Below are 22,266 nucleotides of genomic sequence, written 5' to 3' on the forward strand. Positions count from 1 at the left end.
GGAATTAGTCTGACAGGGATTAACAGTGTCTGGGAGGGTGCGACAGGGTCAGGAGGGGAGTGGGATTAGTCTGATAGCATTTAACAGTGTCTGGGAGGGTGGGACAGGGTCAGGAGGGGAAGGAATTAGTCTGATAGGGTTTAACTGTGTCTGGGAGGGTGGAACAGGGTCAGAAGGGGAGGGGAACTAGACTGACAGGGTTTAACAGTGTCTGGGAGGGTGGGACAGAGTCAGGAGGGGAGGGGAATTAATCTGACAGGGTTTAACAGTGTCTGGGAGGGTGGGACAGAGTCGGGAGGGGAGGGGAATTAATCTGACAGGGTTTAACAGTGTCTGGGAGGGTGCGACAGGGTCAGGAGGGGAGGGGAATTAGTCCGACAGGGTCTAACAGTGTCTGGGATGGTGGGACAGTGTCAGGAGGGGAGGGGAATTAATCTGACAGGGTTTAACAGTGTCTGGGAGGGTGGGACAGGGTCAGGAGGGGAGGGGAATTAGTCTGACAGGGTTCAACAGTGACTGGGAGGGTGGGACAGTGTCAGGAGGGGAGGGGAATTAGTCTGACAGGGATTAACAGTGTCTGGGAGGGTGGGACAGGGTCATGAGGGGAGGGGGATTAGTCTGACAGGGTTTAACAGTGTCTGGGAGGGTGGGACAGGGTCAGGAGGGGAGGGGAATTAGTCTGACAGGGTTCAACAGTGACTGGGAGGGAGGGACAGATCAGGAGGGGAGGGGAATTAGTCTGACAGGTTTTATCAGCGACTGGAAGGGTGGGACAGGGTCAGGAGAGGAGGGAAATTAGTTTGATAGGGTTTAACAGTGTCTGGGAGGGTGGGACAGGGCCAGAAGGGGAGGGATATCAGTCTGACAGGGTTTAACAGTGTCTGGGAGGGTGGGACAGGGTCAGGAAGGGAGGGGAATTAGTCTGATAGGGTTTAACAGTGTCAGGGAGGGTGGGACAGGGTCAGGTGGGGAGGGGAATTAGTCTGACAGGGTTTAACAATGTCTGGGAGGGTGGGGCAGTGTCAGGAGGGGAGGGGAATTAGTCTGACAGGGTTTAACAGTGACTGAGAGTGCGGGACAGGGTCAGGAGGGGAGGGGAATTAGTTTGACAGGGTTTAACAGTGTCAGGGAGGGTGGGACAGGGTCAGGAGGGGAGGGGAATTAGTCTGACAGGGTTTAACAGTGTCAGGGAGGGTGGGACAGTGTCAGGAGGGGAGGGGAATTAGTCTGCCAGGGTTTAACAGTGTCTGGGAGGGTAGGACAGGGTCAGGAGGGGAGGGGAATTAGTCTGACAGGGTTTAACAGTGTCTGGGAGGGTGAGACACATCAGGAGGGGAGGGGAATTAGTCTGACAGGGTTTAACAATGTCTGGGAGGGTGGGGCAGGGTCAGGAGGGGAGGGGAATTAGTCTGACAGGGTTTAACAGTGACTGAGAGTGCGGGACAGTGTCAGGAGGGGAGGGGAATTAGTTTGACAGGGTTTCACAGTGTCAGGGAGGGTGGGACAGGGTCAGGAGGGGAGGGGAATTAGTCTGACAGGGTTTAACAGTGTCAGGGAGGGTGGGACAGTGTCAGGAGGGGAGGGGAATTAGTCTGCCAGGGTTTAACAGTGTCTGGGAGGGTGGGACAGGTCAGGAGGGGAGGGGAATTAGTCTGACAGGATTTAACAGTGTCTGGGAGTGTGGGAGAGGATCAGGAGGGGAGGGGAATTAGTCTGACAGGGTTTAACAGTGTCTGGGAGGGTGGGACAGGGTCAGGAGGGGAGTGGGATTAGTCTGATAGCATTTAACAGTGTCTGGGAGGGTGGGACAGGGTCAGGAGGAGAGGGGAATTAGTCTGACAGGGTTTCAACAGCGACTGGGAGGGTGTGACAGGGTCAGGAGGGGAGGGGAATTAGTCTGACAGGGTTTAACAGTGACTGGGAGGGTGGGACAGGGTTTGGAGGGGAGGGGAATTAGTCTGACAGGGATTAACAGTGTCTGGGAGGGTGGGACAGGGTCAGGAGGGGAGTGGGATTAGTCTGATAGCATTTAACAGTGTCTGGGAGGGTGGGACAGGGTCAGGAGGGGAAGGAATTAGTCTGACAGGGTTTAACTGTGTCTGGGAGGGTGGAACAGGGTCAGAAGGGGAGGGGAACTAGACTGACAGGGTTTAACAGTGTCTGGGAGGGTGGGACAGAGTCAGGAGGGGAGGGGAATTAATCTGACAGGGTTTAACAGTGTCTGGGAGGGTGGGACAGAGTCAGGAGGGGAGGGGAATTAATCTGACAGGGTTTAACAGTGTCTGGGAGGGTGCGACAGGGTCAGGAGGGGAGGGGAATTAGTCTGACAGGGTCTAACAGTGTCTGGGAGGGTGGGACAGTGTCAGGAGGGGAGGGGAATTAATCTGACAGGGTTTAACAGTGACTGGGAGGGTGGGACAGGGTCAGGAGGTGAGGGGAATTAGTCTGACAGGGTTTAACAGTGTCTGGGAGGGTGGGACAGGGTCAGGAGTGGAGGGGAATTCGTCTGACAGGGTTTAACAGTGTCTGGGAGGGTGGGACAGGGTCAGGAGGGGAGGGGAATTAGTCTGACAGGGTTTAACAGTGTCTGGGTGGGTGGGACAGGGTCAGGAGGGGAGGGGAATTAGTCTGACAGGGTTTAACAGTGTCTGGGAGGGTGGGACAGGGTCAGGAGGGGAGGGGAATTAGTCTGACAGGGTTTAACAGTGACTGGGAGGGTGGGACAGGGTCAGGAGAGACGTGAAAATGCTACAAATAAATCTAGAGAATATTAATCTGAATAAATTTCAGTCAGAGAAAAGTTGACATGTCACTTACTGAATCATGAAGAAGCTGCACCAGAGATATCAGAAGCTGAGAAAATAAAAACAGAATGTGAGAAGTTATATCAAATATAAAATGAGGCAGTGTGAGATATTCTCTATCACTCACTGGACCCAGGATTTAATCACCCTCAGCACTAACTAACCAGACTCTCTGAGCCCACCCCCAATTGGGAATGAAGGGTGAGTGAGTGGAGGGAGGGGCAGTGGGGGAAGAGAATGGAGGGTGACAATTCGAAGGAGAGACACTGGGGACATGGAGTAGAGAAACAGGACGATAAGCGAGTGTTGGCTGAGAAACAGCATTGTGAGGAGATGGACCCATCACCCTGAGCAACACCCTGGCAAATATAACTCTACACTCTAATAGGGGCAGCACGGTGGCTCAGTGGTTAGCACTGTTGCCTCACAGCACCAGGGACCCGGGTACAATTCCCACCTCGGGTGACTGTGCGGAGTTTGCACACTCTCCCCGTGTCTGTGTGGGTTTCCTCCGGGTGCTCCAGTTTCTGCCCACAATCCAAAGATGTGCAGGTCAGGTGAATTGGCCATGTTACATTGCCCATAGTGTTAGGTGTGTTAGTCAGGGGTAAATATAGGGTAGGGGAATGGGTCTGGGTGGGTTACTCTTTGGAGGGTCGGTATGGACTTGTTGGGCTGAAGGGCCTGTTTCCACACTGTAGGGAATCTACTCTACACCTCCCATTACCTTCTCCATCATTCCCAAAACTCTGTCCCCTCAGTCACTTACTGAGAGCTGTTGTGTAGGTCCCATTTGGTGAACCTGCAGAAACAAAATAAATGTCCATTAGGATGGGGAATAATCCATTCTCAGAGAGTGAGAACACAACAAGTGTGAGGGGATGGAGATTGATGTGGGGGTGTTGGTATTGGACTCGTGTGAATACAGTCAGAAATCACACACGGCCTCAAGTTACAGTCCAACAGATTTGTTTGAAATCACAAGCTTTCTGAGCGTAGCCCCTTCCTCAGGTGAAGTGAGAGAGAAGTTCACAGACACCGAACTTATCAGCAGGGAGATCAATGGGCAGAGAGATCAAAAGATCATCCAAATGGGGTGAGTGGAGTCTCTGCAGGTGATCACAAATGTCAGATGGTGGGAGGAAAGTGTCAACAGCTGGATAACAAGAGAAGGGATGATCCAGAATCCCATTAAATGGGGCAGAGAGATCATTCCAAAACATTAAAAATACGGTGGGACTGGAGACAAACCAAATGCCTGGAATAACATGATCGGTATCAGAGTCACACGCCGAGGGTCAAACCAAAGTAATAAGTCATCCAAAACTGCACAAACTCATTAAGGGAGAGAGATCTTCAAAATTTATCAAGGAGATGGTGCCCAAACAAGGCAGGAAGGAAGGTTTTACAGGGATTGTGTCAGAAATCCTCATTCCCACACTCCCGTCCATCCTTACACTTTATGGAGATGCAGAAAATCCCTTCCATTCCATTAATATTCAGTCATTGAGGATCTGATTGGGTGCAGTGGGTATAATGATCAATATTAGACCTGGTCTGGGCTGATCACATAAAGGAAGATCAGACATGGAACGAGATGTGTTTATACGTGTGTATCTGTGTGTGGGAATTCAATCAGTTCCATTCCCCACAGTGCCCTGTACTCCCAGTACTGGAGATCCCCCACACTCACTCTGTCCCCTCAGTTCCACATTCTCCTCTCTCTGATTCTTACCTCTCTGTGATCTTTTCCAGATGATTATTCCGACTATCCCGACAATAACAGCCAATAGAATGACCATTGATGCAATGAGACTTCCAAGTTGGGAATGCAGCCAATTGCTTTTCAGATTTTCTGAAACACATTGGAAATATATCAGGATTCTCTCTGTTCCTGGATTTATTTCTAACCCTGTGTTGATTGGGAACAATTATAACTGCTCCGGGCTGTTGGGAATTGTTGGGATTGGTTGAAATGCGGGTTTGACCCTCTCCCGATTTCACTCTCCAGTGAAGTCACCAAGGATCCCATTGATAGGGGTATAAACATCGTGTTGTGCCTGTCCTGGGGGTTACCTCCCCAGACAGTTCAGTTCCCATTCTCCCCAATATCTCTGTGTCCTGTCCTTACTAGTGCTGGTGGGGTAGATCGGCCTTGGGTGAGGTGAAGGAGTGAGTGAATGGTTGGAGGAGTGTAGTTCGGTGTCCCAGAAAGGCACTTCCTCAGTGGTTGGGCAAGGGGCAGTTTGGGAACTCACTGGTGAGTGTTGGGGATGTTGAGTACCAATGGAATGGGGTTTGGTTGCCACAGTGGGCTGGTGAGGGGGCCTTGTTAGGGATCCAGTTGTGGAGTTCTGTGTTGTGTCCCAGTTGTCTGTCCAGGGTGATGCACTGCGAGTCTGACAGACATCTGGAGGCGGTGAGCTGGTGTTGGTGCTGGGGAGAGGTCAAGTGTTGGTTGCAGAAGGTCAGGTCATGTGTTTGAGGGGATGGAGTCAAAGAGTTAAAGAGTCACACAACAAGTGTGTATGTTCAGTCCAACTTGCCCACACTGACCAGATATCCTCGTCAGTGTGTGAATGGAGGGATCAGCAGTACGTTTGGAGATGGTCAGTTTTCCAGCTCTCTGGTGTTAGGGACCAGACCAGGCCCCCTCAAAATATCTGAAGAAGGTAGTCTAGATCTGAACTGCTTCTTATTTTAAAACTGGATGGGAAGTGCAGTGTTCCAGATGCAATGCAAGTGTTCAAACAACTCAATGTTAAGCAAAACACAATTTATTTAAACGCTGTAATTAAAATACAAACAAAAGAAAAAGGAAGTTTGAATAACTTAACAATTGAAAAATGTAACTGAACATAGTACCTATTATTAATTAACTGTTGCAATATTGTAACATCCTATAAACACCTTGGCAAAAAGGTAAATTCAGACACAGATTCTTACATGCAGTTCTCCAATCCAGGAGGAAACAATATCAAGAAAAAAATGCAGACAGTAGAAGCCAGGTGACATTCACTGAAGCTGCCAACTCTTTTGAGACCCCAAAGGCTTCTGACGTAACTGAAAAAAACCAAACTAAGAAATCTGGATCTGTGAGAGCTGGCCACACCCATTCAGACTGCTTCTATTGTTCCAGCTTAAATAAAAACTCCAAGGCCTCACAACTTGTTTACCTCAGTCATGATCAGTAGCGAGTTTGGTGCCTCTGCCTTACAACCTCTCTTCAAAACAAAAACTAGGACACCAACAACCTTTTAAAGTGGCAGCATCATCACACTAGGAGTTAAAGAAGCTTCCAATCCCTAACCTCAGAACTTGAGATCTTTCCAGAGGGTTCCGGATACGGTTTGAAACTTCCCAGACAAATCCCATTCAGTGAGTCAGGAATTCTGAGGGGTCCAGACCCTCCTCTCTCAAGGTGTGTCCAGTCTCTGACTGTCTGGCTGCTGGACAATCTGGGCCCATGTCTGGTGCTGAAGCCTGGAATACAAGCAAATCTTCTTGTAATTCTGGTGAGATTATTCCGGAGTGAAATCGATGAGAACTTCACCAATAACAGGGCTGTGGGAATCTGGAATCCCCAAAAGGTGCTGGACGTTTGGGATTCGGAGACCCTTTCAAACTTAGAATTGAAATCTTTAACACAATTGAGACCAACATGACATATCAACACAGGGAACAAGGTGGGTAGTTGCAAACAAGGAAGTGAAAAGGTGTCCTCTAAATAGTTTCATCTGTCACATGTATATATACACACACACACAGACACAGACACACAGACACACAGACACACAGACACACAGACACACAGACACAGACACAAACACACTCTCCAGTCCCTTACCCCACTGATAGAGCTGGGCCTCTGCCAGACTGCTGTGTTCAATGTGACAGGAGTATTGATCCTCATCCCCAGCATTGATCTCAATCTCTTTCTGGATCTGATGGGTCCCATCGTGGTTCGGTCGTATCCCCGAGGAATGTGTCTCAGACATGACCTCTCCATTCCTTAGCCAGGTCACCTCGATGTCTACAGGATAAAACCCAGTGACCAGGCAGGAGAGAGTGAGCGGCTTGTCCTGACCATTGGGCTCCCTCCTGGAGATGAACACTTCAGGCTGAACTGTGATGGGAAAGGGTGAAATCACAAACAATAGACAGACACTGAATGGAATGGGAGAGCGGTTTCATAGATCAGTGAAGTTAGATCAGAACATGGAACAGAACTGAAATACATACCTTTCCTTGTGAAATAATCCTTTCCAACTTCCAGATATCTGTTTAAATGTTCAACAGATGTTTTTTGCAGATATGATTCCCAATAGTAGTTCCAGGATTGATCTGAATTCCATTTCTCTTTATTGATCACTGCAAAGTGATTTGCGGCAACCCATCTCATTCTGTCTGGCTCTAAACTAATGTGGTCCTTTCCATCAAATCCAAATCTCATCGATCTCTTCACAGATCCATCTTCACTGACCTCAACAGAATGTATCCATTGGAGAGTGTGAATTCCTGTCAGTGACCAGACAGGGATCAATCATCAATAAATAATAGATAATCACACACTGTCTGATCAGAGAGAAAGGGGATCAAATATCAGATGGAAATAGGGGATGAGGGTCACAGTCTGATCAGAGGGGAAAGGGTTCCAATCTCAAGTTAAAGTTGCAGAATTAGTTGACAGTCCTCATTTCACTTTACATTCCAAGGTCAGTGCTGGGGGATGGACTGAGTGGAGTGACCCAGGGATCAGTGCTGGGAGATGGACTGAGTGGACAGACCCAGCGGTCAGTGCTGGGGGATAGACTGAGTGGACAGACCCAGGGGTCAGTGCTGAGAGATGGACTAAGTGGACAGACCCAGCGGTCAGTGCTGGGAGATGGACCGAGTGGAGTGACCTGGGGGATAATGTGGACAATTGATGGTGAGATTTTACCTGAAGTCTGGTTTGTCCTTTTCATGATCGATTTCAGATTCCCCTTTGCCAGCCTGGTGTGTGTGATCGCCTGATCTGTAGCATCATCCCAGAATTTCACACTGAGTGAATCAGCCAGGAACTGCTGCCTGGGGACACAGCGACGGGTATCACTGTCAAAGTAACCTGTTTGTATTCCGTTGACCATCGCAACAACAGTGACTTCAGGGAAATCTTGTTCTCCTGAGACAATTGTATATTTTATAGTTCGTGAGTTAGTCTCTGTAATATAAACAGTTCGAGGAGCTGGTTATCAAACTGCAGAACAAGCACTGGAAGGGAAACTGGGAGGGAGAGGAACTAGCAAACAAGACAGAATGTGGCTGGTGGGGGGGAGGAAGAGAGACTTGGGGGATAAGGAGAGCCAGACTGGGGAGGGACAGAGATTGGGGAGGGACAGAGACTGGGGAGGGACAGAGACAGGGGAGGGACAGAAACTGGGGAAGGACAGAAACTGGGGTGGGATGGAGACTAGCATTGGAAAATAAATACTGGGGATGGGGGAGAGAGAGACACTGGGAAGGAACTGGGAAATAAGGAAGAGAGACTGTACAGCATGGAGGAGGGACACTGAGGAGTGAGGAGAGAATGTGGAGGGTTTGGAAATGAGATAAGGAAGGTCAGAGGTGAAGAGAGAGCATTGGGATGAGGACAAAAGAGACTGGGACCTGGAGGAATAGAATGGGTGGGGTTACAGATCGAGAAGGGCGAGAGACAGGCGTAGAAGGCAAAGATATTGCAGAGGAGGGAAAGGGATTGGGAGGAGCAAAGGGACTGATGAGGGGATAAAGACTGTGAAGGAGGGGGAGAGAGAGAGATTACACAGGACAGAAAGAAACTGGGATGGGAAGTGGGGGGAGGGGTTGAGACCAGGGAGGGAAATGAGACTCTGGGGAAGGTTGGATTAAAGATTGGAGAGGGGATGAGAAAGAGGCTGAGGGTAGGGAGGGGATAAGAGCTGGGAGGAGGTGGAGAGACTCAGGAGGAACAGAAAGAAAGAGAGAGAGAGACACTGGGGAGGGGAAAGAGAGAGAGAGAGAGAGAGAGAGAACAGCGGGAAGGAAGAGAGAGAGATTGTTGGGAGAAAGCAAGAGACGAGGAAGTTTGCTCAATGATTTGGTTGAAATTTCCTAGTTCTGCCACTGGATGTTAAAAATGTCCAATTTCGCTTCATTTATCCCTGTCATTTAAACAGGAGCTGTGTCACATCATTTCATTCGGTATTCGAACTGGGGTTTGCTTCATTAATTGGGAGGCACTGGTGTTGGACTGGGGTGGACAAAGTTAAAAATCACACAACACCAGGTTCCAGTCCAATCGGTTTATTTGGAAGCACTAATTTTCGGAGAGCTGCTACTTCATCAGGTGATTGTGGAGAATAAGATTGTAGGACACAGAATTTACAGCAAAAGTTTACAGTGTGATATAACTGAAACCATATATTGAAAAAGACCTGGATTGTTTGTTATGTCTCACACACAGACGGACACACACAGATACTCCTACACACACATACACACACATACACGCACACACACACAGACGGACACACACAGACACTCCTACACACACATACACACACATACACACACAGACGGACACACACAGACGGACACACACAGACACTCCTACACACACATAACATACACACACACACACACAGACGGACACACACGAACACTCCGACACACACCTAACACACACACACACACAGACAGGCAGACACACACAGACGGGCACACACAGACACTCCTACACACACATAACATACACACGCGCACACCCACATGCACACATACACATATAAGTTTGTGGGTGAATTTGTACTTGCAGAATTACATTGTACTTTGCTCAAAAACTGCATGAATCCATGTAAGAGTCTGTAAATCCGTTTTTAGATTTGAATCATTCTGACCATTGTGGCACAGACATTCTCACACAGGGAGTTTACACCTTCAATACCTTATCTGGGCCATTTGTTAAAATGCACTTGAGGATGTAATTTTTAAAAAAAATTAAAACACTATTATCCCCTCAAGACTGATGACTAAACTTTGTGATCTCAGACTGAGCCCCACTCTCTGAACCTGACCTGTTTCCTGACCCACAGGCTATAATCAGTGAAGATTGGGGACAATATTTCATCCTCACTAACACTTAATTCTGGAGCCCCCCAGGGGTGCGTACTCAGTTCCCTACACTACTCACTGTATACCCATGACTGCGTCACCAAATACCAGACTAATGCCATTTACAAGTTCGCTGATGACACTACCACAGTCGGTCGAATCTCAGATGGCGACGATAGAGACTACAGATGAAAGACCTGGAAAAATGGTGCACTGAGAATAACCAAGCTCTCAATGCCGGCAAAACCAAGGAACTCATTATTGACTTTCGGTGGGATGCTACTCATGCCCCCCCTACACATTAACAGCACAGAGCTGGAACGAGTGGAGAGTGTCAAGCTCCTGGGAGTGGTCATCCACAACAAGCTTTCTTGGACTCTTCACATGGATGCACTGGTGACAAAGGCCCAACAACGTCTCTTCTTCCTCAGGCAGCTGAGGAAATTTGGCATGACGCTCTGCGAACTTTTATAGGTGCGCCACTGAGAGCATTATGTCTGGATGTATCACTACCTGGTATGGCAACTGTCCCATTCAAGATCGGAGACGGTTACAGTGAGTGGTGAACTCAGCCCGGACAATCACAAAGGTCAACCTCCCATCTTTAGAATCCATCTATCAGGCCCACTGTCAAGGAAAGGCCACCAGCATTCTCAAAGATCCATCCCACCCTGGCAATGTTTTTGTATACCCTCTGCCATCAGGGAGAAGGTACAGAAGCCTGAACTCATTCACCAGCTGGTTTTGAAACCATTTCGACCCGACTGTTGCTAGAATACTGAATGGACTCACAAACGCGGAGCATTTGCCTGTACCTGTGTTTTTGTTTTGCTGCTGTTTTAATTATTATTTGCTTATCTATGCTACTTAACTCTGTGATCTGCCTGTATTGCTCACAAGACAAAGCTTTCCACTGTGCCTCAGTACACATGACAATAAATTCAATACAATTTTGCTGTCAGCCCTGAGCTGTTCAGTTCCCTGACAACCAATCACCTTGCTGTTGGCGGGCAGAGGAGCCCTGTCATTACAACCGGCTATGAGGCCACAAACCAATCAGCTTCACTTTAAACCACCCCTCAGCCCCAGTTTACTGGTGTACTGATCCGTATGATATCACTCAGGTTTATCTCATCGAATATGAGTTCCCTGATTGTGGCTGTTAACCTCAACCAATCAGGAAGCCCCAGCTGACAGATATAAACAGGAGGGTCAGGGGTTCTGTCCACTCGAGGAGCTGGCTCCGTGCTACCTGAGTCACTGTCATGTGCTATGTACCTGTAAATAAAGGGTGACTCCAGTTTGGGGGGAGAAAGTGGAGTCCCACACTAGTGTTCTGGAATTAAACATAGGAAATGAGAGAGGCATGGGAATAGATTTGGCTCGAGTAGATTGGGCAGGAAGGCTAAAAGATAAGAGAGTGGATGAGCAGTGGCAGTTGTTTAAGGGGCTAGTAAAATTCCTCACAACTAAAATATATCCCAGTGAGTAAGAAAGGTGGTAAGGCGTTGGGGGGTTGGTGGGGGGAGGGGTGGGGGGGGGGGAGTGTGTGGGGTGGAGGGCAGGGGGTAGAAGGTCAAAAACTTCCATAGCTAAAAAAGGAGGTCAAGGACAATATAAAGTCAAAAATGAAGGTCTACCATATTGCAAAGGCCAGTGGCAGGCTGGAAGCTTGGGGAACTATCAAACATAAGCAAAGGCATACGAAAAAATTAATAACAGGAGCTAAGGTAAATGAAGATAGAAAATTGGCACAAAATATCAAAAAAGGAGAGCAAAGGCTTCTATAAGTATACAAAAGGGAAGAGAGCCGCTGATGTGAATGTTGGTCCCTTGGAAGGTGAAACTGGAGAGTTAATTGTGGGGACAACTGAAATGGCAGAGATGCCAAAGCAATGCTTTGCCCCAGTTTTCACAGTGAAGGACCATTCTTATTGGTTCGAGTCAGAGGCAATAGAAAGGGAAGAACGTAAAACAATCAGCATTGATCAGGAAAAGGTACTCAGCAAACTATTAGGATTGAGAGCAGACAAGTCCCCAGGGCCAGATGGCCGAGAGCCGAGGGTATTAAAGGAAGTGACGGTGGAGATCATGGATCCATTCATTACAATATTCCAAAATTCCCTCGACACAGGAAAAGCTCCCATGGATTGGAAAAATACTAATCTTATTCAAAAATTATAGACCAGTTAGTTTAATATCTGTTGATGGAATCAATTATCAAGGAAGCAATATCAGGACAGGTGGCAAGTCAGAATGCGGTCCATCAGAGTCAGCATGGGTTTATGAAGGGCAAATCATGTTTGACTAATTTGCTAGATGGCTTTGAAGATGTGAGAAGCAAAGTAGATAATGGGGATCCTTTAGGTGTAATGTATCTGGACTTTTGGCAGGTTTTTGATGAGGTGCCGCACAAAAGGATAATATGGGATTATGGGTAATTTATTATCTTGGGCAGATGACTGGCTAATGGACAGAAGACAGAGAGTCGGGATAAATAGGGTTTTTTTCCGGATGGCAAAAGGTTACGAGTGGAGTGCCACAGGGTTTGGTCCTTGAGCCCCAGTTATTGACAATCTACGTTCACGACTTGGATATAGGGAAGGTTGCCAAAAATAGGCAGGACGGTAAATTGCAATAAGGAAACAGGAACCTTACAACAGATAGGGTAGGGGAGTCAGCCAAAATGTGGCAGATGGAGTTTAACCCGGATACGTGTGAGGTCATGCATTGGGGTCGAGCAATGGGTAGGTGACCTTTTATCTACATGGGCAGAGACTTGTGATGCTGAGGTACAGAGGGAGGTGGGTGTCCTCATTCATGAGGTACAGAAAGCTCGCATGCAGGTCCAGCAGATAGTAAAGCAAGTGAATGGAATGTTGTCTTTCCTAACTCAGGGAATAGAATATAAAGGGAAGGCCGTATTGTTGCAGCTATACAAGGCATTGCTGAGACCGCACCTGGAGTATTGTGCACAGTTTTGGTTCCCTTATTTGAGGAAAGATGTAATGGCATTGGAGGCAGTTCCCAAGAGGGTTCATGAGATTGACCCCAGAGATAACGGGTTTGTCACATGAAGAGAGATTGACCAGTGTAGGCTGATACTGTCTGGAGTTTCGAAGAATGAGGGGAGATCAAATTGAGGTTGTCAGGATGATAAAAGTCACAGATAAAATGGATGGGGAATGGATGCTTCCCCTTGTGGGGCATCCTCGGACGGGAGGTTGTAGGATGAGAGGGAGCAAATTTCAAACAGAGTTGGGGAGAAGCGACTTCTCCCAAAGGGTTGTGAATCGGTGGGATTCATTCCCCCAAAGTGTGGTGGATGCTGGGACAGTGAGTAAATTTAAGGAGGAGTGAGACAGATGTTTAATTGGTAATGGGGTGAAGGGATATGGAGAGAAGGCAGGAAAATGGGGGTGAGGAGCAGAACAGCCATGATGGAATGGCAGAGCAGACTTGATGGGCCGAATGGCCTAATTCTGCTCCTCGATCTTATGAACATGTGACTTGGTGACAGGATACCAGCCTTGGTGGAGATATTTCAGCTGAAACCAACAGCTACACAAACAGGGTTCACAAAAGGTATCGAATTCCTTACTTCCAAAACATGCAGCCATCCTTGTAAATCCCTGCTGGAAAACAGGGCTTTCCCATTTCAGTCCACAATATTAAAAATCACAATAAAAATACACTGTTTTTACACATTTCAAACTGAGGGCCATCCACACCACAGCTCACATTTTATTATTGACAGACAAAAAAACTGCAGGTGCTGGGAATCCAAACCAGAGAGGCAGGAGGCTGGAAGAACACAGCAAGCCAGGTAGCATCAGGAGGTGGAGAACTCATCATTTTGGGGACAACCCTTCTTCAGGACTTGGGGTGGGTATGGGGGGAGCTGCAGATAAAGGGGGTGGTCCCCCCTGTCCTCACCTACCATCCCACCAGTCTCCACATCCAGCACATCACCCTTAAACACTTCTGCCAACTCCAACTAGACCCCACCACCAAGAACATCTTCCCCTTCCCAAAGAACATCTTCCCCTCCCCAACCCTCTCTGTTTTCCACAAGGACCATTCCCTCTGACACTCCTTGCTTTGCACCACTCTCCCCACCAAACCCCCCCGAACCCTCAGATACCTCCCTGTGCAACCAGAAGAAATGCAAAACCTGCTCAACACACCCCTCACCTCAATCCAGGGCCACAAACTGTCCTTCCAGGTGAGACAGAGATTCACCTGTCTCTCTTCCAACCTAGTTTACTGCATCACCACAAATCCCAGGAACCCTATCCAGGACAAACATATAAATAGAAAGCAGGCGACAACAGCTTCGCTTCACTTGGAGGTCGCCACTGATGATGTTACCGAGCCAGGTAATGAAACGTCAGGATATCAAACCTACAGCTCAGTGAGCAAACCTACACCCTAAATCTCAACCTGAGCTGCAAACTTTCACAAACCTTGCACTGTTAAGAAGCTTTTAGATTACGAACCTGGACACAAATCCCATCAGAGTCTTCCAGACTGTGCTGCCTTCAATGTGTATAACAGGCGGCTGATCAAATATCCCCCATTTCAAACTCTCACCAAGAGATTCACATTCACCCCAGACACAGAGAGAGAGAGAGAGAGAGAATGGAAAGCTGAATTCTGTACTTACCGGGAGAGACCCAGGAAAAACACAGGGAGACGGAGAAAAGGATCAGCAACATTCTGGGAATCCACTCTCCCTATTCCAGTCAGGGATTGGGAATAAAAAGTGATTGGAAAATATCTGCTGTTCACAAACTGAAAAATTAACAAAATAAACATTCCTTCCTACCCATAATGCCATTTCCCGATCGACAAAGTAATTTGATCATTTGCTGAACTTGAAGTTGCCGAACCAGTCTCAGTCCCAGTCTCAGTAAAAAACCCAATAAAGAGGTGAACAGATTTCTGTCACCAGTTCCCAGGGAGATCAGACACAGACAGGTTGAGTTACTCGCTGTGAAACAGACACAGGGAAAACTGACCTTTCTCCCATTGGCAGGACACAGGGTGTGGGGTCTTTGTGGGATACCCTTCGGTGGGTCGGGTGGACTTGTTGGGCCAAATGGCCTGTCCCCATACTGTAGGGAGTCTATGAATCCATGATTCTAAAAACAGCCGTCTCATGTTCATATGAACTTGTACCAGAAGCTGAAAGAAAACAATTTCAAAATCTAACGGAAGAACTTGGTCAAAGTTTGAAAAAAATCAAACAAAGTAACATTGAGAAGTGGATAAGGCCATGAAAATAAATCAGACACATATCACAGTCTTGGAGAGACTACTTTGTTGGAGTTCAAGAATTCACTTTGTGAAGTATTGGCAACTCATGATGAAGAGCAGAGAGTTAAAACTGCGAAGAATTTCCTTGTGTTATAAAGTGGAGGTTGACTCCACCCCCCTCCCACCCCCCTCATCCCCAAAGAGGAACACCTCACCTCATAATCTGTAAAAGGGGGTGTGCAGAGTGGTGTACCTCAGCAACTTCAAGCGGTTCAATAAAATAAATCCCTGACACTCACTTTAAAATCAATTCGTTACCATCTATTTATCTCACTCGAACAGTGAACAAATTAACTAAACTATTAACAAGCAGAATTAATCCCGATTAACTTCTAACTATTCCCAATTACAGCAAGATTCTAATGGTATGCTGTTCCAATAAAGAACAGTCCCACTTATACATAAAAATATTTAGTCTCTCAAAATTACATCCATGTTACGTGCCTTCTGGAATGTTCTATGCCTTCTCCAACAATTCTTCTGTCAGGAATATTAACTAGCTGTACCACTGGTACCATTTTTATTTTAATGGCACTTTCTCTAAGACATAGATGAGGCTGTGAGAGCCAGTGATTCTCTCTTAAGAGCTGAGGGCCATTGGCTCTGCTGGAGGGCAGTTAGCTCTGGGGTCTTTATCCAACTGCCCCCTACCTTCATCTCCTTGATGACATATCAATATTTCACACAATAGGATTGGTCTTCTGTTGTTAAAATCATCAGCCTTAAATTTAATAGATTTTTGGTATCGAAGTCGCTGCTCAAATTAATTGGCTAAATTCAAAAGCCTGTTGTCTTGAAAAAATAACTGGTGTTTAGCCTGCTAACTGTATAGCCTTTCAATATAATGTTTCAATTTGGGTGCTCTCTGTGGATTTGCAAACCTTCAAGCTGCTGTTCACAGACATCCATTTTAAATCTCTAAACATAGAAAAAGCACTAGATTTTTAAAGGGACCAAGCAATGCTTTCCCCCATCCACCCCTAGCCTTTTACAAATACCAAATTCTAGCTTTCTACCTTCCAATCCACAAGTACTCTCTTCAACTTTGCAGCACTTGTGCGAGGAAAGTTTCCTCATGTTTACCAAGACGGGTAGGAAAAGAAATTAAGATTTTTAGAGATATGGGAGCAAGTCAATCTTTGCTAGGGAGAGATACAGAGATGTGTAATCAGAAAAAGTATTGCTAGAATACATGGAGTCCATGGTGAGAAACATAGTGTTCTTTCATGTAAGGTGAAGTTAGAGGGTCTGATGAAAAGTGGTGGATGGAGTAACAGAGAAATTCTCGGTTCCAGAACAGTTCATTCTGGAATTATTCCTGAATGTGTGATAACAAGGTCACAAAGCCACAGGTTGAACAGAAGGAGAGAACGAAGAGAAAAGATAAGCAAGTTAAAATTCAATTATCAGAAACTATATTTGTTCAATTTGTTGAGAAAAAGCAAGAACAAAGCATACGTTTTCTAGCTCAGAGATGTTAGCGAAATTACAACAGAAAGGTGGAAAGATAATACAGTTTTACCGAAAAGGTGAATCTGCGCCTGTCCCACAATGTCACTCTCTTAAAAATGAAATGTTGATGAGGAAATGGAGACCATCACATATTCAAGTGGGTGAAAAATGGGCAGAAGCTCATCAAGTTGTATTACTGGTGTGTGATATAAAGGAGGTGTTGTGGGTAGCACCATGAGAGTAACCAGTAGGAGGTCATTTGGAAGTAAGGAAAATAGAAGTTTATTTTTATTGGCCTGGACTGCAGAAAGATGTTCGGTGAAAGTGAGGACTGCAGATGCTGGAGATCAGAGGCAAGGTTACAGTGGTGCTGGAAAAGCACAGCAGGTCAGGCCGCATCCGTGGAGCAGGAAAATCCATGGTTCTGGCAAAAGCCCTTCAAAATGTTGTTGCATTTTGCCAGACATGTCAGGCATGTCAGATAATTGGAAAACTCATTTATTGATCAAACCAACACCCTTAATACCTATTCCAGCATTTGATGAATCTTTTACAAAAGTTTTAATTATTTGCATCAGACCCAACCCTAAAACAAAAAGTGGGGATCAATATTTGTTGACGATAATGGATGTGTCTCTGAGATTTCCAGAGGCCATTCCAGAATGAGATAGCATGGCTGAAAGGAGTGGAGAAGAATTACTCAGTATTTTTCCCTCATTACAGACAACCTGTAGAAATGCAATTGGAACAAGGATCAAATTTTACATCAAAGTTATTCAAGGAAATTATGAAGAGCTCAGGCATCTAAATAATTTAAATCAATTGTGTACCATCCAGAAATGGGGGAGCATTCAAACTTTAAATTGAATTGAATTTATTGTTACATGTACCGAGGCACAGTGAAAAATTTTGTCTTGCGAGCAATACAGGCAGATCACAGACTTAAATAGCAGAAATAGTAAATAATAGGTAAACAGCGGCTAAAACAAAAACACAGGTACAGGCGAATGTTAAGAGTTTGTGAGTCCATTCAGTATTCTAACAGCAGTCGGGTAGAAACGGTTTTGAAACCAGCTGGTGAATGTGTTCAGACTTCTGTACCTTCTCCCTGATGGTAGAGGTTATAGAAAAACATTGCCAGGGTGGGATGGAGCTTTGAGAATGCTGGCGGCCTTTCCTTGACAGCGGGCCTGGTAGATGGATTCTATAGATGGGAGGTTGGCCTTTGTGATTGTCTGGGCCAAGTTCACCACTCTCTGTAACCGTCTCCGATCTTGAATGGTACAGTTGCCATACCAGGTTGTGATACATCCAGACAGAATGCTCTCGATGGCACACCTATAAACGTTGGCAGAGCGTCATGCCAAATTCCCTCAGCTGCCTGAGGAAGAAGAGACATTGGTGGGCCTTTGTCACCAGTGTGTCCACATGAAGAGTCCAAGAAAGCTTGTTGTGGATGACCACTCCCAGGAGCTTGACACTCTCCACTCGTTCCACCTCTGTGCAGGGGGGCAGGAGTAACATCCCACCGAAAGTCAATAATGAGTTCCTTGGTTTTGCTGGCATTGAGAGTTAGGTTGTTCTCAGTGCACCGTTTTTCCAGGTCTTCCACCTCCCGTCTGTAGACTGTTCATTGCCATCTGAGATTCGATCGACTGTGGTGGTGTCATCAGCGAACTTGTAAATGGCATTAGTCTGGTATTTGGTGACATAGTCATGGGTATATAGTGAGTACAGTAGGGGACTGAGTACGCACCCCTGGGGGCCTCCAGTGTTGAGTGTTAGTGAGGATGAAATATTGTCCCCAGTCTTCACTGAGTGTGGCCTGTGGGACAGGGAACTAAGGATCCAGTTGCAGAGAGTGGGGATTAGTCCAATATCAGTAAGTTTAGTCATCAGTCTCGAGGGGATAATAGTGTTGAGGCTGAACTGTAGTCAATGAGTAGGATTCTTATGTAGCTGTTCTTGGAGTCAAGATGTTCTAGGGACGAGTGAAGGGCAAGTGACATGGCATCTGACGTGGATCTGTTGGTCCAATGGGCAAATTGGAGTGGCTCAAGAGCAGTGGGGAGCCGAGAGAGGTTGTAGATGTCCGAGAAGACCTCTACCAGTTGATCTGCGCATGATCTGAGTGCACGGCCTGGTACTCTGGTCCCATCACGTTGCTTGGATTCACACGCAGGAAAACTGACCTGACCTCTGATGCAGCGACAGTTGGGAGAGGTTCATCAGGACTTACATAGAACATAGAACATAGAAGAATACAGCGCAGTACAGGCCCTTGGGCCCTCGATGTTGCGCCGATCCAAGCCCACCTAAACTACACTAACCCACTATCCTCCATATACCTATCCAATGCCCTCTTAAATGCCCATAAAGAGGGAGAGTCCACCACTGTTACTGGCAGGGCATTCCATGAACTAACAACTCGCTGAGTGAAGAACCTACCCCTAACATCAGTCCTATATCTACCCCCCCTTAATTTAAAGCTATGCCCCCTTGTAATACCCGACTCAATACGCGGGAAAAGGTTCATACTGTCGACCCTATCTAACCCCCTAATCATCTTGTACACCTCAATCAAGTCACCCCTAAACCTTCTTTTCTCTAGTGAAAACAGCCCCAAGTGCCTCAGTCTTTCCTCATACGATTTTCCTTCCATACCAGGCAACATCCTGGTAAACCTCCTCTGCACCCGTTCCAATGCCTCCACATCCTTCCTTTAGTATGGCGACCAAAACTGCACACAATATTCCAGATGCGGCCGTACCAGAGTCTTATACAACTGCATCATGACCTCAGGACTCCGGAACTCAATTCCTCTACCAATAAAAGCCAGTACGCCATATGCCTTCCTCACCGCACGATTTACCTGGGTGGCAACTTTCAGAGATCTGTGTACATGGACACCAAGATCCCTCTGCTCATCCACACTACCAAGTATCCGACCATTAGCCCAGTACCCCATCTTTTTGTTATTCTTCCCAAAGTGAATCACCTCGCACTTAGCTACATTGAATTCCATCTGCCACCTTTCTGCCCAGCTCTGCAGCTTCTCTATATCCTGCTGTAACCTGCCACATGCTTCCTCACTGTCAACAACTCCTCCGACTTTCGTATCATCCGCAAACTTGCTCACCCAACCTTCTAACCCCTCTTCCAGGTCATTTATAAAAATGACAAACAGCAATGGTCCCAAAACAGATCCTTGTGGAACACCGCTAGTGACGGCACTCCATGAAGAAACTTTGCCATCAACTACTACCCTCTGTCTTCTTCCATCCAGCCAATTTCTAATCCAAACCTCCAACTCACCCTCAATGCCATATCTCCGTATTTTCTGCAGTAGCCTACCATGGGGAACCTTATCAAACGCCTTACTAAAATCCATATATACCACATCTACCGCTTTCCCCTCATCAACCTCCTTCGTCACCTTTTCAAAGAATTCAATAAGGTTTGTGAGGCACGACTTGCCCTTCACAAAACCATGCTGACTATCCTTGATCACATTATTCCTATCCAGATGTGCATAAATCCTATCCCTTACAATTCTCTCTAAGACTTTGCCCACAACAGAAGTGAGACTCACCGGCCTATAGTTACTAGGGCTATCCCTACTCCCCTTTTTGAACAAGGGAACCACATTTGCTATCCTCCAGTCTTCTGGGACTACTCCTGTAGACAAAGAGGACATAAAAATCAAGGCCAATGGCTCTGCAATCTCCTCCCTTGCTTCCCAGAGAATCCTAGGATAAATGCCATCAGGCCCAGGGGACTTATCTATTTTCACCTTTTCCAGGATTTCCAACACCTCTTGTTGGAATAGGTGTTAGCTCTCCACCAGAGGTCTGCTCAAAGTAAGCATAGAAGGTGTTGAGACGATCTGGGAGGGATGTGTCATCGTCTGCTATCTTGCACTGTCTCTTTTTCAAGCCTGTGATGTCATTCAGCCTTTGCCATAGTTGCCGGGTGTCTGTCTGGGTCTCGAGTTTGGATCAGTTTTGGTCCTTGGCTGTCTTCATGGCTCTGTGAAGGTCACACCTGGATTCCTTATATTTGAGTGGGTCTCCTGATGTGAAGGCCTCACACCTGGTTTTTAGCAGGTTCTGTATGTCCTGATCCATCCAGGGTTTCCTGTTGGGGAACACCCGGATTTCAACACTATCTTGAGGGCAGACAGTCAAGACCATCCAAGGGATTGTGTTATGAACCAGACCAAATCCCCTCAAAATATTCAGAAGATAGTCTGGACACTAACTTTTTCTTATTTTAAAGCTCAACATGAGATGCTGCATTCCAGATGCAATTTGATTGGTCCATCTACCGGATTTAAAGCAGAACACACTTTATTCCCCCACTGTAGTCAAAATACAACAAAATAACAACTCTATTAAAAACATAACAGAATAATTGAAGCAATAACTATTAGTAATTAACTGTTCCAATAGAGTAATATCCCATAAATATATTCTTGGCAAATTGTAAATTCAGAAAACAGACTGTCTCACATCCAACTGCAATAACAGGAAGAGAACCCCCAGCTTTTGGCTGTAACTGAGAGAGGGATAAATAGATTCCACGTCTTCAAAACCCAACAGCAACTGTTGAAAGGTATAAAAAAATCCTGGTTCTGTGGGAGCTTGACCCCACAGGGTCATTCAGGCTGCTTCTATTATTCCAACTTATAAAATCCCCAAGGCCTCACAAGCTGTTTACTCTCACGGCTCAGCTGGACTGCTCAGTACCTCTCCCTTAAAATCTCTCTTCAAATAAAAACCAGGGTAAAATCCACCACTTAATGCCACAGTGTCATCACAACTGGGAGAACAAAATTGTATTTGTACATTTTTTTCAATTTGGGATGTACCTAATAAATCAGCTAAATTTGAATTTGTATTCGGACATGAGGTGGGGGGACCATTTAAATTAATTCAGGAAATATTGAAGAGTCAATATTGAAGAGACTAAGTATTAGGACTACTTGATAAATATTAGGGAGAAATTAAATAGAGTGGGTGAGTTGGCTGGACAGTGTGTAAACCCAGCACGCCATGTGGTGGTTCAGGAAGCAAACAGGTGCTCAGACATTTGTAGTTTTGTTAATGGGGATAAGGTGATAGTGTTACTGACAGTGGGAGGTGAACATTAAAAGGCAAGGGTTAGTTGGCTTTATTGAATCAAAAGGAAATTGAGTGAGGGGAATTATTGGATAAGAACGTCAGGTAGAAAGGAAACAGGGTGGGAATTTGCTCAGAAGGTGTTTGAGAAGGAAGAAAAGTGAGATGAGAATGGATACTTGTTACAACTCAGAGGGAAGACCCAAATCCAAATGAGTCTGAATTTGATTTTCCTCAAATTAAATTGGACAATGAAGAAACTTGCACTAAATTACTGAGTTCCCTTCCACAGGAAAATCAAACTGACCTGAAAGTCTGATTGCAATCACATAAAGATATGTGGGAATAAGCCGGGAAGTAGTCAAGTAATTGCTCATGGTGGAAATATAGGAAATGCTTTTCCAATGAAGAAACATTCTTGTAGACTTAATATTTTGAAATTGCTAAAAGTTCCAAAAGAG

General features: G+C 46.1%; 1 protein-coding gene across 1 annotated transcript; it reads right to left on the reverse strand.

Moving 5' to 3' along the window:
• Window positions 1–2,821: 2,821 nt before the first annotated feature.
• LOC148140816 (class I histocompatibility antigen, F10 alpha chain-like) lies at window positions 2,822–14,753 on the reverse strand. Its single transcript, XM_087979588.1, has 7 exons — window positions 14,581–14,753; window positions 7,747–8,007; window positions 7,047–7,322; window positions 6,652–6,930; window positions 4,540–4,659; window positions 3,574–3,606; window positions 2,822–2,853 (listed from the first exon to the last, which is right to left on the reverse strand). The coding sequence occupies exons 1-7, from the start codon at window positions 14,630–14,632 to the stop codon at window positions 2,822–2,824; spliced, it is 1,053 nt and encodes a 350-aa protein (XP_087835714.1). The 5' UTR covers window positions 14,633–14,753.
• Window positions 14,754–22,266: the final 7,513 nt, after the last annotated feature.

Source organism: Chiloscyllium plagiosum, unplaced genomic scaffold, assembly GCF_037043375.1.
Source record: "Chiloscyllium plagiosum isolate Xiang-an unplaced genomic scaffold, Cpla_swu_hap1 HiC_scaffold_35, whole genome shotgun sequence".
In the NCBI taxonomy this organism is placed as follows: Eukaryota; Metazoa; Chordata; class Chondrichthyes; order Orectolobiformes; family Hemiscylliidae; genus Chiloscyllium; species Chiloscyllium plagiosum.

What these genes read in the sequence shown, in the direction of transcription:
- LOC148140816 (XM_087979588.1), bottom strand. Translation starts at nt 14,632, where the DNA reads ATGTTGCTGATCCTTTTCTCCGTCTCCCTGTGTTTTTCCTGGGTCTCT. An exon ending in CTGGAAAAGATCACAGAGAG is followed by an intron (nt 3,607 to 4,539) that starts GTAAGAATCAGA and finishes TTGTTTCTGCAG; the next exon opens with GTTCACCAAATGGGACCTAC. An exon ending in GACCTACACAACAGCTCTCA is followed by an intron (nt 2,854 to 3,573) that starts GTAAGTGACTGA and finishes TTATTTTCTCAG; the next exon opens with CTTCTGATATCTCTGGTGCA.